General features: G+C 38.1%; 1 protein-coding gene across 1 annotated transcript in view; it reads left to right on the top strand.

The window, feature by feature from the left end:
* The window catches only part of TOMM70 (translocase of outer mitochondrial membrane 70), a 23,248-nt gene extending 6,216 nt beyond the window's left edge, over positions 1-17,032 (top strand). Inside the window, exons 2-12 of the mRNA XM_072883706.1 lie at positions 2,933-3,106; positions 4,384-4,510; positions 7,583-7,692; positions 9,567-9,715; positions 10,880-11,087; positions 11,690-11,824; positions 13,025-13,132; positions 13,860-13,976; positions 14,840-14,937; positions 15,461-15,583; positions 16,584-17,032. Of these exons, the coding sequence (XP_072739807.1) occupies positions 2,933-3,106; positions 4,384-4,510; positions 7,583-7,692; positions 9,567-9,715; positions 10,880-11,087; positions 11,690-11,824; positions 13,025-13,132; positions 13,860-13,976; positions 14,840-14,937; positions 15,461-15,583; positions 16,584-16,737 (1,503 nt within the window). The 3' untranslated portion in view covers positions 16,738-17,032. The remainder of the gene's footprint in view (positions 1-2,932; positions 3,107-4,383; positions 4,511-7,582; positions 7,693-9,566; positions 9,716-10,879; positions 11,088-11,689; positions 11,825-13,024; positions 13,133-13,859; positions 13,977-14,839; positions 14,938-15,460; positions 15,584-16,583) is intronic.

Below are 17,032 nucleotides of genomic sequence, written 5' to 3'. Positions count from 1 at the left end.
CATTTTTCATGGGTACGCGATGCTAAGCAATTCTATTTTTCATCCAAGTCCTTATCAGAATGGGCTTATTGATGATGCAGAGCTGTATCAGCCTTTGTGCTTAAAATGGCAGCCATTCAATTCAATGGTGTATTGCGTGCATACTGAGGACTGTAGCAGAATAGTGTGACTAAGGTTGCAGAGAGAAACCATCTAAGAACTAGGAGTCTAGTTGAAGGCAGCATAAACAAAAAAGTTGATTTCTTTCTTGCCGTGGGCATTATTGCCGTCTTTATTACGATAGCATGTTGTGCTCTAACTCCTGACTCCCTGCCCCCAAATTTCTTGCATCATGCAATGCATGGGGCAGAGAATAACCATGGAGTTAGCATCTATTCGATGATTCATTTCTGTATAGTTGGTTGTGTGGTCTGTGGTCCTACTACTGTTATTCAAAGCTTACTCTTATTAGAGTTACTAATTTTAATGGGTTTTCCTATGGCATCATGCCAATACTATCTAAAGTTTTTGGTCCCTGCTGCATGCACTTAGGCTTGTCTGAAGAATTCATGCTTCCCAAGAACCAGCAGAGCACCAGTGACAGCCCCAGAACTACAGATTTCTTGCAGTTGCGATTCCTGTCCCATATCTGACACTGACATTTGGATATTATGCAGTAGTCCTCATCTGTAGCATGTGTCTTTATGCAGGGACTGCGGTGCAGGGCTGTCAAAAGTGCATAGGATAGAGTGGACAGACTGGTCAGCCTGAGGCGCATATTGGGGTAATAGATCCCTGGGCTAAAGGAATTGGCAGTGATCATAAAGTAGTAATCTAGTTGTAGTGTAGGCTTAATCTCTGCAGTTTTAAATAATTTTCATACTGGGAACACAGGTCTGAATGTTACAACATAGCCCACATCTTGTGTTTTTCTTTTTGGTACCAAGTAAATTGGAACAGCGCTGAATTTTGTAGATTATTTCACAAGGATGTTTCTAATGTGGTTTGCTGTAGAAGTGTAGAAGGAAAAATTCAAGCTGACTTTCATGTATTTAAGTTTGTCTGTTGCATATGCATAACCCTTTCCTTAGCTAAGAGAGAAGCGTTATTGTATTGGGACCTAAGTTTAGGACATACTTTAAGTAAATGTAACCTTTTCAAACTTGGGTTGAGTTTTAAAGAAACGACTTCTCAAATACAGTTACTTGTTTCTCAGTAAAAATATTTGCACTTTAATTCTGGTTTGTGTATCCATAGAGTTACACACAGTGTACGAAAAGAGGTGAAGTTAATCTTTTATCAATTTGAATTTAAATCGTTAAAAACAAAAAATCTAAAAGCCATGCAGATTATCTTGTTCTGTGAGCAATGGAGATGGTGCAGATTGATTTCCTATAATCCCAGTGATCGGTGACCTGTGAGAAAAGAGCTTTTCTGGCAATAGGGATATTTAAGAAATTCTCTCCCTTATATGGTTTCACTGGTAAGTTTCTCCTCAAGAGAGTGCCTGTAGGATACTTTTGTTCTATTTGGATGCCTATTTTTATGTAGGAAATAAGGCTGGCACCCATTATCTGGTTCTCTCATGCTATGATTGGAAACCAGGCCTTAAAAGAGGGGTTGTACAGCAAGTCCTGGGTTTCCTTCAGGTTTTCAGTTTTAAACATCATTTAGATGCTAAGAATGATCAGACTGGCATGAAATTACCAGACATTAAGGGAAACAGGCTGATGAAATGTGAACATGCTTTCAAGTTTGTCTTGCAGCAACTTTGGTGTAGTTTGACGCTGGTGGTGGGTGAGGGGGAAGAGGAGGCAGAAGTGTGGTCAAAGAGCAGCATTTACAATTGCCAGTAAATCCTATATGATCTTTTCAGTGCATGTGATTCAACAAGTGAGATACAGTGAATCCTGCAGCTATTGTTGCCCCTAGGTTGTTCTCTTTCCCTCCTCAGAGAGGTTGGTAGGGTGGCATGTGTGCTTATACCTCTGTCCATTTTGGTCTGGCAGGTTAGTCTGAACTGCCCCAAAATGTTGATCCTTGAAGCTAGGCTGTGAATGAGGATCAGAAATCCAGATGAATGTTAGGATCTTTTGCAGCTCTATTTCTTGAATGTGGGTCATACCCTTCTGATAAAGAGAGGCCTTTTACATCTGATTCCTTATAAACCACAACATTTGATGACTGATCTGTAAATCTGGGGATTACAGGTAGCAATGTTGGTTTCTGCAGAAATGCAGATGATCAACAGGCGGTGCAGAACGTAAAGATTGATTTAGCAGGGTCACAGGCCAGTTGAAAAGTTTTCCATCCTCTGCTAAGAATGACAGACCATGATGGTCCAGCACTTTGTATTAGTGGTTGGATGAAGCAGGTTGTGTGAAGCTGTAGAGGCGTTAGCTGTGAAGTTAGTTAATTTTATTTGTCTAGTGTATGGAAGGTGAAACAGCTTTCTTTTCCTTACAGGTTTTATTTGTCTTGCTCAGTAGGTCTTTCCACAGAGTGTTTTCCATATTTCATTCATAGTCTGTGGAGTCAGGTCTGGTCTTACAGGCTATTTGTATTTCAGTAGAAAACTTTCCTGTTTGAATTGCTTTGAGGGCTTTGTTGTTTTCACATATTTAGTCTTTGGAGAAATAACTTATCTCATTAATTCTTCTGATCACCAGTCACGTAAGATTAAAACTTGTTTAGCTTTCCAAAGAGAAATCATTGCATTATTTAATACTATTGTAGTGAATATTTTGAAAAGTTTGTCTCCTATCTGATATACTTGCAAAAGAAAATCTGTTGTGTTTTTCCAGGAAATGGAAGGTGTGAGGTTTTTCAGAAGTCTAGGCTAGAGTTTACCACCCACATCCATTTTATATCTTTGAAGATCAGCCCTTAAGTGCATAGCTTGCATGCAGTGATGCTTTTCTTATTGGACCTGACCTATCACTTTCTTTTTCAGAGCCCTCTTGATAGAGCCCAAGCAGCCAAGAACAAAGGAAACAAATATTTTAAAGCAGGAAAATATGAGCAAGCTATTCAGTGTTATACTGAAGCTATCAGCCTGTGCCCTCCTGAGAAAAACCTTGATCTTTCTACCTTCTATCAAAATAGAGCTGCTGCCTATGAACAACTGGTAAGAAATTAAAGATAATTATGTGTTTATTCTAAAAAGTTGCATTATAAATTGTGTATTTTGTCACTTTTGTCCACTGAAAGATCCCAGGTGGTGATATCTGCTGCCTTCACAACAAGATGCGGTTGCTTGCAGATGTTTTTCACTAGCTCATCATACTTTTCCACGTATAAATAAAATTATTTTCTGTTAACTATTCTCAGTCTGTCTTCTGTAATTCTTATGTGTCCCTTTCTTGTAAGACAAGGTTTTAATTTCATATCCTCTGGAACAATTTTCTTGTATACACGTTAACTTTCCTTCTCTCTACTAGAGTGTTTCTTTAACTGTTAGGTGAAAGGCCGAATATTTTGGAAGGATGCTACTTCAAAAATTAAACAAAAAAATGACAGTAATCATAATAAAGCCCAAGACCTAAATTTTGCACATGTGGAAGTTACGTTTACTTGATAGCTGAGTATACTTGATATTAGTTTTAGAAGTCAACCAGTGTTGTTTATTATAGTATCAATAGATTTGCCTATGAGGTCAAGTTGGTGAGTTATATAAAGGAGTGGAAGAATTGGCTTTGTATAGTCTGAAGTATCAAGTGAGAGACTGTGTGATTAGAGAAATCTAGTCTTGAAAGTTAGAGGAGAGAGAAAACAGTTCTTGTCTAATCAAAGACTACTTACAACACTAATTCATGCCATAATGAATCCCAAATGTATGTGGTTCCTCTTTTTCAGTTACTAGAAAAGCCTGTTTTGATAATCAGTTTTGCAGATAAATGGATTTTTAGTTCTTAATACCCTTGGCCAGCTCCACTCCTACATATTCATTTATCATCCCTTTGTAGTAACAGTATAGTAAATTGAAATAACAAATTTTTTTAAAGTGTTTTAGCACTTTGTTAAACTTGTTTGTTGGTTTTCATTATGTTTTCATCTTTTTTTCTTCTGTTTGTTTTGTACCAGTCTTTCAGTCCCAGTGTTACCTCCTATAAGCATCTTCGCATCAACTCATCATCTTCTCCCGTATGCTTTGTACAACTGTCTGGTTTCGTTTTTCTGTAGGAATTCCTTTTCTGTTTTGTGGCTCTTCTGGTGCAGGTGGCTTCCAGTGGTGCCTGGCAGTTTCTTACTGAGAAACTTGCAGAAATAGAAGCAAGCAGGTAGAACCAGAGCCCTGGGAACTGCAGCTACTGTTAGGTGGGCATGACCCTGGAGTTGGCAGTGGAAAGCTAATACAATGCAGCTGAGTAGGGCCTCTCTCATCGTGTTGTTTTCTACCCACAGCAAAAATGGACAGAAGTGGCACAAGACTGCACAAAGGCTGTTGAGCTTAATCCTAAATATGTAAAAGCTCTCTTCAGACGCGCAAAAGCTCATGAGAAGCTAGACAATAAGAAGGAATGTTTAGAAGGTGAGTGTCTCTAGATGTGTATACTTAAAAGTGGAATTAGCTCAGGTACTTTGGATAGGATAACTTCTGGGATTGTTTTGTTTTTACTTCTGTACAGTAATCATAGAATCATTGAATGGTTTGGGTTGGAAGGGACCTTAAAGATCATCTAGTTCCAACCCCCCTGCTGTGGGCAGGGACACCTTCCACTAGACTAGGTTGCTCAAAGCCCCATCCAACCTGGCCTTGAACACTTCCAGGGATGGGGCATCCACAACTTCTCTGGGCAACCTGTTCCAGTGCCTCACCACCCTCACAGTGAAGAATTTCTTCCTTATATCTAATCTAAATCTACCCTCTTTCAGTTTAAAGCCATTACCCCTTGTCCTGTCACAACATGCCCTTGTAAAAAGTCCCCTCTCCAGCTTTCTTGTAGGCCCCCTTCAGGTATTGGAAGGCTGCAGGTCTCCCCGGAGCCTTCTCTTCTCCAGGCTGAACAAGCCCAACTCTCTCAGCCTGTCTTCATAGGAGAGGTGCTCCAGCCCTCTGATCATCTTCGTGGCCCTCCTCTGGACTTGCTCCAACAGCTCCATGTCCTTCTTATATTGGGGGCCTCAGAGCTGTAATACAGAATTATTTATTTAAAACCATTCATAGCTACTGCAAATATATTTTCTTATTTTGTAAGAAGAAACCTTTTCCTGTTTTTCAAGCTGTTATCTGCTCAGATCTGAAATAGCTGCTGAGAAATTGATGTTACTGCAGCCACTCAAGGTATTCTTTTTCCAGGAAACTCCCTACCTTTTAGAATAGAATTCATGTAACATGCTGAGTGGATAACCCAGACAACAGTCATTCTACTTCCATACAGTAACAAACTTTCTTCCCTGTTTGTTGTAGAGGAATGGTACTACTACAGAAACCAAGGTGGTTTTGCAGGTGGAGATACATCGTCAGAAACAAGAGTACTACCGTCATTTAAATGCATTTGGCATGTATTAAAGGGAAAACAGCCTCAGAAGCATTTCGTTCTGATGTATAACTGTTACAAAAATTGGAACATATTTAAAAAACCCCCTTTTTTAATATTAATACTATGTATTTGGCAGAAACTACTGTGTCAAATCCTTCCAAATACTATTCCTAACAGAATACATTTTGAACTCTCAGGAAGTTGTGACTGAGAAGCCATGAAAATTAAGGAGTACTACAGGTCAGGTGTGTTGTCTGAGGGTACTTTTGAACTAAGGGACACTGTTTGGAAGGACCCATTTAAATTTCATCAAGTGAAGCCATTCCTGCTGATGTAAGATTAAAAGGCAAATGAAATTTTCAGCTGTGCTCATTATCAAAGAAGGACAGAAAATAAGGCAGTGCTCTGACTGGCAAGTCTGTTAAATTAGTTTCATTATGTATAACAGCTAAGAATTAGGTCTGCTAAATTAAAAGGTAAATAAGATGTGGAAATTTTATTTATCTATCTATTTATTTATCTGCTGGCAGAATGCCTTTCTGCCCTGTAAGCCCCTAGTGACTAGAAAAGAACTACTTAGATCATTTAGTGTAGTCCTTTGCAATCACTAATTGACCAACAGCTGCACTTCCAGAGTGCTATAATAAAATCTAAACCTTATGTAGTTGCCCTAAACTGACAGATGATAAAAGCCCCAAGAAATATCAAGTGTCCCTGCTGTAGTAGGATAGCTTTTAAACATAACTCCTTTTTAATATTAGTAGCAGTAACGTTTGTAGCAATTATTTTCAACCTTGATTTGTGTTTGATTTTTAGCTTGCAGTTTTTTCAGATTTGAAAATTATCTGCTTTTTCTGAACTCCACCGGTTTTCTAATACAATACTGCTTTTATCTGCCAACTGTGTATGGCCAGTAAAATCCCAGGAAGGTAAGGTATGTCCATGTAGTGGAGGAAAGCAAAACCAAAAAAACCCCCAGAAACCCCACCACCACCAGCAAAAACCCCCTCCAATGATCCCTGGTAGTATCATTTGGGAAGATGTTGCTGCCTCACCCAAGTCCGGGCACTAGTTTCTAGCTGCCTGCTTTGGGCAAAGTGTGTCTGCTACGGTGGTATAGTACAGTATTACTGCACGCTATCTTTCACACTCCTTTTGGGTGTAGCGTGTTTTCCTGGGGACTCTGATGTCCTTCTTGACCATGCTAGAGTTGTGGGGAGTTTCTGTATAAATTATGGCATAATAGTACCTATAGGGTGTAGAATTACAGAAACTATACTTACACTCCAGAGTAAGACACTTGCTTTTCAAGTGCATTCAAACAATACACTGTTTGAATTTCAAGTCCAAACTCTGTTCATCTTTACTGAGGTTTAAGTGAAAATTAAATAGGAAAAATCAGTGGTAGTATTACATTAACTAGAGGATCCAGAGAAATAATGATAATGTACCATAAGAGCGCATTTCACACTGCAAAGCATGGTTCAGGGAGCAATGGGTTAACATTTGCAGAGGCTCTGTGCGTGAATGAAAGTGATATGATATGGGCTAGCACTTTAAATAGGCCAGAAAGCTATTTCTCTTAAACTTGCTCCATTCCAAAGTCACAGAGGTGAGCAGAAAAATTTGAGATATAATATGGGAAGATTTCTTAAACTGAGGAAGAAGCAAGATGTGATTGGACTGAATGTGAATTTTAAAAGTAGAAAATTAGGACCAGTCCCAGAAGAGAAGCTGTGTTAACACTTTTAATGCAAACATAATATGAACATAATTACTATGCCTAAAGTTTCAAAATGTTGAAAACCCCTACTGGAGATACACATTTTCACTGTTCATCTAAGTGTGTTTGTCTCTAGATAAAAACATGAAGATAAAAATAAATGTAATTTCTTTCATTCACTGTCATGAAGTTCTTTTAGCACAAGAAGATCATTTTGGATACAAATTTGTATCTTGGAAAACATGGTAAATACAGCAAACTGGAAACAGAGGCTTTTACCCTCGAATAGGACTTATATTAATTTGACAGTGACTCATTGTAATAGTGGCACATTTTAGTGTACTCCAGTGACTATCAGAATTTGTCTTTAATCTCACTTTTGTATGTTGTTTCCTAGATGTCACTGCAGTCTGCATTTTAGAAGCCTTCCAAAACCAGCAAAGTATGTTATTAGCTGATAAAGTTCTTAAACTCCTTGGAAAAGAAAAGGCCAAAGAGAAATACAAGGTAGGACTTCTGATATTGCTGACAAATTCTGATTTCACCTGACTGGTTGTTGAAATGTTGATTGTTGGCATTCTGTCAATTGTTGTAAGCAAGTCACTGTCTTCATCTGCTGAGGTGTAAGATTCGACATGAACAGTTTTGTACAAAGCTACTATTGTAGCGATGTTTTTCTTTGGGACCTGTCCAAACTTCTTGAAACCTCAGTAGGGAAGAGAGGCCTATTTCTAACAATTGTTTCCCTGTAATAATCAAACTGATTGTGACATTCAGGAGACACCTAACTTGGTGTGCTGCCTTACATGGGGCTTTTCTGGACTTGCAACATAATGGAAACAGGATACGTTGGAACAGCAGTAGCCAAATGTTCAGTTGCAGATCAGGTGGTTGAGTTAGATATGTACATTGAGGTAGGAAGGTTTATAAATGACAACTGAAAATGCATAAAAATGTTGGTTCCATAAGTAATGAATAGCTTAAAATGAGAAGAATTATGATTGACGGCTTTTCCCTTGGGTTATTCTTGGTTTTAGAAATAGAAATTTAATGAGGGAAAGATTTAAGTTGACAGCAGAATTCTTGTGTTTTAGAAAGTGGCAAAATAATGCTGTTTTAAGGTTGGGGGTTTTTAAATTAAAAAAAAAAATAAAAGAAAAGCAAAAAAGCATTGTATAAGAAAAAAATGATGCAGTGCGAAGTCACATCTTTTTATTAGTGGTCAAACTTCCTGATTCTCTCTTGAGAAATACGCCTTCGTCTACTAACTACCATGAATTACTTGTGACATTCAGTCTCAGGCTGTTTCTGTTTAATTTCTGTAAATAGGAGCTCAAACTTGTACTTTTCTATTTTGGCACTTAGACGTCTTTGCATTAATGTTTAGAAACTGCAGAAAAGAGAACTATGGAAGTATAGGGGTAGCCAGGAGCAGTCATTTTAAGTGGCTATAGGTTTACAAAAAAGTTGGGACAGGGATTAAAACATTCTCACTTGTTATTAAAACATTCTTGCTTAGTTTTTGTTGCGACGGTTGAAGTATTGAAATCCATGTTGGTTTTGAGATGCTGAATTTATTTCCTATGGAAACTCACATAAACGTGTGATGTCGAGGTAACAAAAATGAATCGTGCTATTAGTGTGGTCGTGGTAGCATCATAAAATAGGTGTGCTTCAAATAGGCAGTACTACAATAGGACTTCATAGAGAAATTCAGAAGAGTGCATTCAGACTTTTCTTGCAGGAGAGACTGAATTGTAATTCTTGTGTGCAGTGTTAATTTTAAGCAAGAAATATTTTTTGGCTGTAGAAAGGATTTTGTACCTGAGAGGTGTTACTTCTGGGACTTCAAGTAAAATGTGTGGTATCCGGGCCAAGCTCCACGTAGAATTAGGATATTGCCTCATTAGTCTTCATTGTAACAATAGACAGCAGCTTTTCTTGGACAAAGTGGAGAAAAGGGCAAAGTGCTATTCAGAATCTACTTGAATTTAGGCTCATGTTTAAACTGCTAGCTTGCATTTTTCACCCAATTTATGTGCACACATACTGGTTTAGTACATCTACCCAATGTCTTATGATATCCTAAGAGTCCTCACTTCTAGCCACACAGGCAGAAAGATACTATCTCCCTCCTCTCTTGAATATCTTCACTTTATTTCTACCCGTGATGGATATTGTGTTGTGATCTGAAGCTTAAATAATCCCTAAATGTCAAACTGCCAAATCAAAAATATCAGACTATCAAATGAGATAGTGGAAAGTTATACATTGGTTCTTTCATGAATGAATTTTTTTATAATCACATTTGTTTATCCATTTCCATATTTACCATCTGATCTTACCATCTAATGACTTGAAATTACATTTCTCTGTTTCAGAATCGTGAGCCTCTGATGCCCTCACCACAGTTCATTAAATCCTACTTCAGTTCTTTCACAGATGATATAATCTCCCAACCTTTGCTTAAGGGTGAGAAATCAGATGAAGATAAGGATAAGGAGGGAGAGGCTTCTGAAGTAAAAGAAAAGTGAGTGTACAGTACAGTTGGGAATTGTTTGGTATTGGAATGAAGTGTTTAGTGATTTTGACATTCTGCTCAGTGTAACTTGCTGTTGTTCTTATAGTACTTGGCATGGGAAATCCTGTGGTAATAAAATGAGCCTATAAAATGAGATCAGTATTAAAAACAGAACTTTTATGAAAGCTGACTGGCTAGTTCCAAACTGTAGGTGGCTTCAATCCACTAAACAGAGGAAGGACAATGAGATTGGGAAGTTATGCTGAATATTTACTACAGTATAATAGTAAATCTTAGGAGATGGGAGGACTGGAGAGTGCTGGACGATGCTTCTGGAGAAAGGAATGTGTTACACTGAAGGAGAGTTTCCAAGGAAGAGAGCAAGTTAGTCTTTGGCTTGGAGAGAGAAGAGAAGCTAGGAAAAGGGTCTTTGTTAATGAAAACTATGAATTTACAGCAACTGAGGCTGAAAGGGTGTTTTATCTTTCTGGAATCAAATTGCACACAAATGAGAGGTTTGTTGACAAAGAAAAGCTTGAGCTTTTTCTTTTTTTCGGTGGAGCTTGAACACCACATGAATGGTGCTTTAACTTACTATGCTGCTTTCCAGTTTATTTTTGGAAGATACTACTGCTGTCAGTATGGAAACCATTGCAAACAGCGTTATGAATTTTTTTTTTTTAAAGTAAGATAGAATGTTCTGATCTGCAGGCAGATTCACTGAATCCAGGACACTTAGCTGTGGACAAGGCAGTGCTTACTGTAATTTTTGCTGTGAAATCCTCTCTTCCACGTATAAACTGCACATTGCTAGGTTTAATATTTCACTTTTCTGACCTGGAATTCCATCCCAGCCCTCTTGTTTTAAGGCAGGCATTACTGCTGTCCTTAATGTGAAAAAAAAATTTCAAGAGACAAATGAAGCTCAAGTTCAAGAGCTTTAAAACATTTTTCTTCATTATTTCCAATGTAATTTGGCCATTCTTTGTCTAAGTTGTTTTCAGTCTGTGATGGCTCTGTCCAGGAATATTTGTAACTTTACTTATTATGGTGGTGTTGTAACTGAGTTTAGCAAAAGTTAATATTTGTTATGATTTAATGAAAAATCTGAATTGAAATTGCTGTGTTCAGTGAATGCATGTATATATACAACTGTTCTTACATCATTTACAGCTCTGGCTATTTGAGAGCAAAACAATATATGGAAGAAGAGAACTATGACAAAATTATCAGTGAAAGCACAAAAGAAATTGAAGCAAAGGGAAAATACATGGCAGAAGCTTTGCTTCTGCGAGCTACTTTCTACTTACTTATTGGCAATGCAAATGCTGCCAAACCAGACCTGGATCAGGTCATCAGCATGGAAGATGCAAATGTGAAGGTAAGAATCTGTCACAGCTGGATTGTAGTTTGGGTTGAGAAAACGTAGAAGTTAGATGATAAACTTGCAGTATTCTTCAAGAAGTTGTTTTTCCAAGTTTTCAGATACTTCAGTGGGAGTGTTCTGGTTTATTTACTGTTTTGTCTTTTTATTCCTGACAAATGTTTTTTTTCAAGGGCTTGTTGATTTTTGAGGCAGCTGTGCTAAGTAGTACAAACTAAAGAACAGAGGAAGTTGAACGAATTGGAGGCTTATCCAATCTGAAAAATCAGTTCATAGTTAAGAGAAAAATATTAATTGTACTTGCATATTGAACTGCTTCAAAAAATGTTGATGTATTTGTAAGCATGGGGAACCTGTCTTATAACGGATTTTTGGGGGGGTTGAAAATCCACTGAAATGGAAGCATAGGCTGATATATTTGAAATTAAGCAAGGGAGTTGATTCATTTAGAGTCAATATGAAATTTATTCCTGCTTAGAATGAATTAAATCTGTCAGTGGGAGAAACTAGTCAAATGAAAAATTTACTGTAATTGTAATAAAGCCTTAAATCTGGAGGAATGTTGGAGTGGCTAATGCTTCTTTGAACTTTTTTTACAGCTCCGAGCTAATGCTCTGATCAAACGAGGAAGTATGTATATGCAGCAGCAGCAACCTGTGCTGTCCACTCAAGACTTCAACATGGCTGCTGACATTGATCCTCAGAATGCAGATGTTTACCACCATCGAGGACAAGTAAGAAACATTAGAGATTTTGTCCCAATACTTAAATATTTCAGTATATACTAAAAGAAAAATAAAGATCAGTACATCATTGGAGACACTTTATACTGTTTGTGGCAGAAAAACAGGAACTCCTAATTTGGAACTGCTGCGGAATAAACACACAGTCTAATTTGCAGGTTCAGGTCAGGCAGAAGCAGTTTATTTCTGTAGCTATAGGAAAATGCAGAGCGACAGAGGTTCAGCCCTCTATCAATACAAACTCTGACTTAAAAGTACTAGGGCTTATATACATTTACAGCAGATACAAGCTGCTCTGTGACGGGGCCTGATACAGCAGAGCAGCATCTGCATAGAAGGAAGCTTTGTTACAGCGGCTGTAATGTGTGTTCCTGATAACTCAGCATCTGCAGCACTGCAGCCTAGACTTGCATCTGTTCAGCTCATCCCTCTCTGGCTTGTGACACTGCTGTGTCCTTGACTAATTTCTAGACCTAGAGAGGCCTGCTTCCACAGAACTGTAATATAAAAGGTGCTGGAAGAATAAAGGAAACACTACCATATGCATATATACTAAGTTGTATTTGTAAGGAAGACTTCCACAGATCAAGTGCCTCTCTCCTTGAATTCATTAAATCTCTTTAGTGCTCAAAAATAAGAATGGTGTTATGTGTTGATTGAAGGGAATGAAAGTTTTCTGTGGATTGAAAATCAGTGTTTTACAGTAGCCTCACAGTAAAGTAAGAGAATGATGAAGTGAGCTCCACTCTTGTGAAGGAATGAGACTGTCAAAAAAAACCCCAACCAAACCCAAAAACCCCAAAATGTTGAAATGCAAACTGGGAAAGCCAAAATGTTTCGACATCCAAATAGTCCACAGGCATTAACTACAGCGAGGCAAAGCGACATGAGAAAATACGGCATAGTTTTGGAGACTGGACATAATGCTAAAGCAGTAATGGCAACAGTCTAAAATGCAAGCATTCTCAATCCCTACACATGGACATTGCCTTTTTGTGTGTGAAGCCAAAGTTTCAGTGGTGGCTTTGTTATTTTATGGCAGTGATTTTTAGTCATGGGTTTGGTAGGTTTCTAGGCAGTTCTGAAACTGAACTGGAGATTATATGAGTAACTGACACTAATTGAATTATCACTTAAGTGTCTGAAGCACAGATTAAATACAGAAATAGGATTTTCTTTCATTCTGGCTAGCTGAAAATCCTGCTTGACCAAATTGAAGAGGCCGTGGAAGACTTTGATGAATGTATTCGATTGCGACCCGATTCTGCCTTGGCTCAAGCACAGAAATGTTTCGCTCTGGTAGGTAACACGCTGGTGTTTATCTGGGTGCTTTTTCTTTTTAAAAAGTTCTGGAAAACATATTGTGTTTCTCTGTTTTATTCCAATTTAATGGAAAAGTAGGGCACCAAACATCTCATTATTTCTTTACCTTATTATTAAAAGATAATGCAACAGGTTTTTCAGTTGGAGTAAGGGTTTGTTGCTTTCATTTTGAAATGTTCATTGTTCAAACAGTATGTCATATTTTCTGTTTTGTGGTAGAGGAACATAAATCTTCACTCTAACTGTATCACATAAAATTTATTTAAATAAAGCTTTAATGTTGTGGAAAACAATCACCTTCAAGAAATTGGAAACAAACTATTTCAAGCTAGTACAATGCCTCTGCATGCAGGACTCTTCTGAGGACAGCTTTACATGGTGTGAACAAGGAGGAATTTTAGGCTTGGAATTTCTAGGCTTTTGAAATAGAGGGAGGCGATTGGCAACTATCAGGCCTTGTGGCTTCCTTCTTCCACCCTTTCTCCTCTCCAAGTCCACTCTACCAGAGACTTGGACACATGGTAGGTTCCTAAAAACAGATTTGGTAGGATGTACAGGCACGTCACCTTCTCCAACTTGTAATTGTTACGATGCATGCATCTCTTGGGGAAGTGGGTAGAGGTCTGATGAGCCTTTTTTTTTTTGTGGTGGTGTTTCATTATTTTTCTTTTTTTTTTTTTTTTTGTTTTTCTTTCTTGAATAGTATCGCCAGGCTTATACAGGAAATAATCCTTTGCCTGTGCAAGTAGCCATGAAAGGCTTTGAAGATGTCATAAAAAAATTTCCAAAGTGTGCGGAAGGCTATGCACTCTATGCTCAGGTACATTTTTCTCTATCTTAAAGAAAATGCTGCATACTCTTGCACCTCTTATCTTGGATAACATACATTTCTTCAAATAATATATGAAGATTTTTCAGAATAAGTTCTGAGATAACACATACTGTCTTTAATAAGCTACCTGAATTAATAGGTATGGGTGTTCTGGGGTAGAGGAAGTAGAGGGGGAATTGGTGGAGCAGAATATAAGTGATGAGAGTCAAGGGTGGTTATTAGGAGACAGAGGTCTGGCATACACTTCCCCTTGAATTCCTGCACGTGTGTGGCATCTCACTTGATGGATCTCAGGGATTATCTAGGTAATTTGGGAGTTAAATGTGTGGAACTAGGGTAACAGTTTCATTCTGCTACAAATGACACGTACTGGTCAAGCAGAGTTCCGTACAGATGTTCAGAGTACACTTGTAACAGAGACTGTAATTTCTTCTCTAAGAAAACGTACTGCTGGTTCTAGTACGAAGTGTGGGATGTCCTGATTTTAAGTAGGTAGGCAATATGGATGCATTTCCTTTTGAAAGAAGTGTATTTGTAAAAGGAAGAAGTTGAGACTTGCAGGTACAGACTTTTAGAATGGTTTTTACTTGCAGTACACTTAGCATGTTGCTTGGGGATCTCCCATTACAGATGGTACTGTGATCCGTAATTTGTGCACTTAAAGCCTAGCAGCTTTCTTCTAAAACATCTCAGTTTTGAAACTTAACTCTAGTAACTGATGTGCCTGGCCTGCTGTACGATAAGAGAGCTATATCCAATCTTGCATTATCAATATGGTTTTAGTTAGAATTAGCCTAGTGCAGAGTGCATGTTTTGGTTGCATATTGACATTCAGGTTTCTCTTGATGCAGGCACTAACTGATCAACAGCAGTTTGGCAAGGCTGATGAAATGTATGATAAATGCATTGACCTTGAGCCAGACAATGCCACTACATATGTTCATAAAGGGTATGTATTGAGTTTGCAATCCTTTTGGTCAAGGGCAGTTGGCATATTTAGATGAATCAACCTGAATTGAATGTTTGTGTTTAGAAGTTTAGCCAGGAGAACTAACTTTGTGAAAACATCTTAGTGCTGTTAAATGTATTTCTGCAGTTTCTCTTGACGAAACTGTAAATAAGTTTCAGGAAAGTTTCATTAGTATTCATTCCTAATTGAGTATCTGCTTGAAGTATATCTGACTTTTACTTTAGCCCTGTCTTAATTTCAGCTTTGTGCTGAAGTTTTCTCTTTCATAAAACAACTTGTAACAAATCTTCTTGGGAGGCATTTACCTTTCTCTAGAGGCATTAAATTGGTAACCTGGCTTATTGAAAGTGACTTTCACAAACATGTTTTAAAAGCCATGAAGTTGCTGTCTACCCTGCAGTAGGAATTAAATACATTTGGGATTTTTTTTTTTGTCATCTTACGTGATCAGGGTTTTGAGAGGAGTATGTGAAGTTTGTTCTAAATTTCCTTTCTCTTCCAGTTTACTTCAGCTCCAGTGGAAGCAAGATTTAGACAAAGGGTTAGAACTCATAAGCAAGGCCATTGAAATTGATAACAAATGTGATTTTGCATATGAAACCATGGGAACGATTGAAGTGCAAAGGTAATGTTGAATTGCAGTGTTAAGAGTTCTCGGTTACTTTTGAAATTACAAAAGTCCTTTAGATTTCCTTACGGATCTTAAGTCTTTCTTAAGATCTTCTCCCCGGTGCTGTGCAAGGCCAGCTCTTACCTGAAGTCCTGATTTCTGTTCTGTAACTCTCAGGTAAAGCCTTTCTTTCTCTATGGCATAATTCTGCTTTATCATCTGACAAGTTCCTGTGTTCACCAATGTCATACTTACTGAACAACATGCAGATGAGTCTGTGTATGTTTAAATACATCCCTTCTGATTTAAAGCGACTTCCTTAATCATTACTAGACTTCCTGTGTATCTAATGTAGTCCTTAAACATATCTTAGTGGACTATTTGTACTGAGGATCCTGAGCTATACTCTCAAGCCTGACGATTTGGGTTTACTTCCAACAGGACTGCAGTTTGCGAGTTCTCAAGTTAAAGAGGAAAGACTAATGCACTATTCTGTATCAGTGCATTGTATTACAGTTGTGCAGAAGTTTGGGGTGTAGCTCAGAGTATAGTTGAGTCTTTTTTTACATGTCTAGCCATCAAAAGGACAATTAAACTGTTGCCGTGAGAAATTTTGCAAGTGTTTCCTATTTAAATAATGTGAGCTCTTGTTTGTGCTAGTTTTCCTCTTAAGTATGCAAACTCTTTTCAAGGAAGATGAGAGTTCATTTAGTTGTCGCAGCATTATCTTTTGTAGTAAACTTGGTGTCCTGTGGAGAACATTTTATCCCCCGCTACCACCCATGGGGGCTGTCAAGAGGAAGGCAGATAACAGCTATCCTAGTTGCTTAGGCCTGGTAACAACTTTTCTCAGTTTGCTCATCGTCATTGCAAGTTCTCGTGGTGGTTCCTCCTGTAGTCCTTTTAAGCTGTTAGTAGTGGAGAGTGTAAGTCCTGAAGGAAAAACGATGCTGTAGAGATGAAAAGAAAGAGTGCTTTGCCAGTCTTAATTGGACTACATTTTGGTATATTTCAGAGGTAATCTGGATAAAGCCATTGAAATGTTCAACAAAGCTATCAACCTGGCCAAATCTGAAATGGAGATGGCCCACCTCTACTCACTCTGTGATGCTGCCTATGCCCAGACAGAAGTTGCAAAGAAGTATGGATTGAAACCACCAACACTGTAAAGAAATGAGGAGGAAATGACCTTCTAAAGTGAGGTTGCCCACTTCAGCCAGCCCTAAAGACGCTGTTGCAGACCATGTTGAATGGTGGAACTTAGTTTTTTCCCGTTCGTGGTGTTGTCATTTGCTACATCTGTTAAATGTTTAGGTGTTGTGGGAGTGGTTGTTCAAGGAAGTATGCAGTGTTGCATCTTGTTCCTTCTGCAGCAAAAACCTTAAAGCGTGTTAAGGGAAATAAGATTGCAGGGGAACAAAAGGAAGATATTTTGGCCATGCAAATAAAAACTTCACACTGGTT

This window comes from Ciconia boyciana, chromosome 1, assembly GCF_034638445.1.
Source record: "Ciconia boyciana chromosome 1, ASM3463844v1, whole genome shotgun sequence".
Lineage (NCBI taxonomy): Eukaryota > Metazoa > Chordata > Aves > Ciconiiformes > Ciconiidae > Ciconia > Ciconia boyciana.
This window is presented reverse-complemented; position numbering and strand designations above follow the sequence as displayed.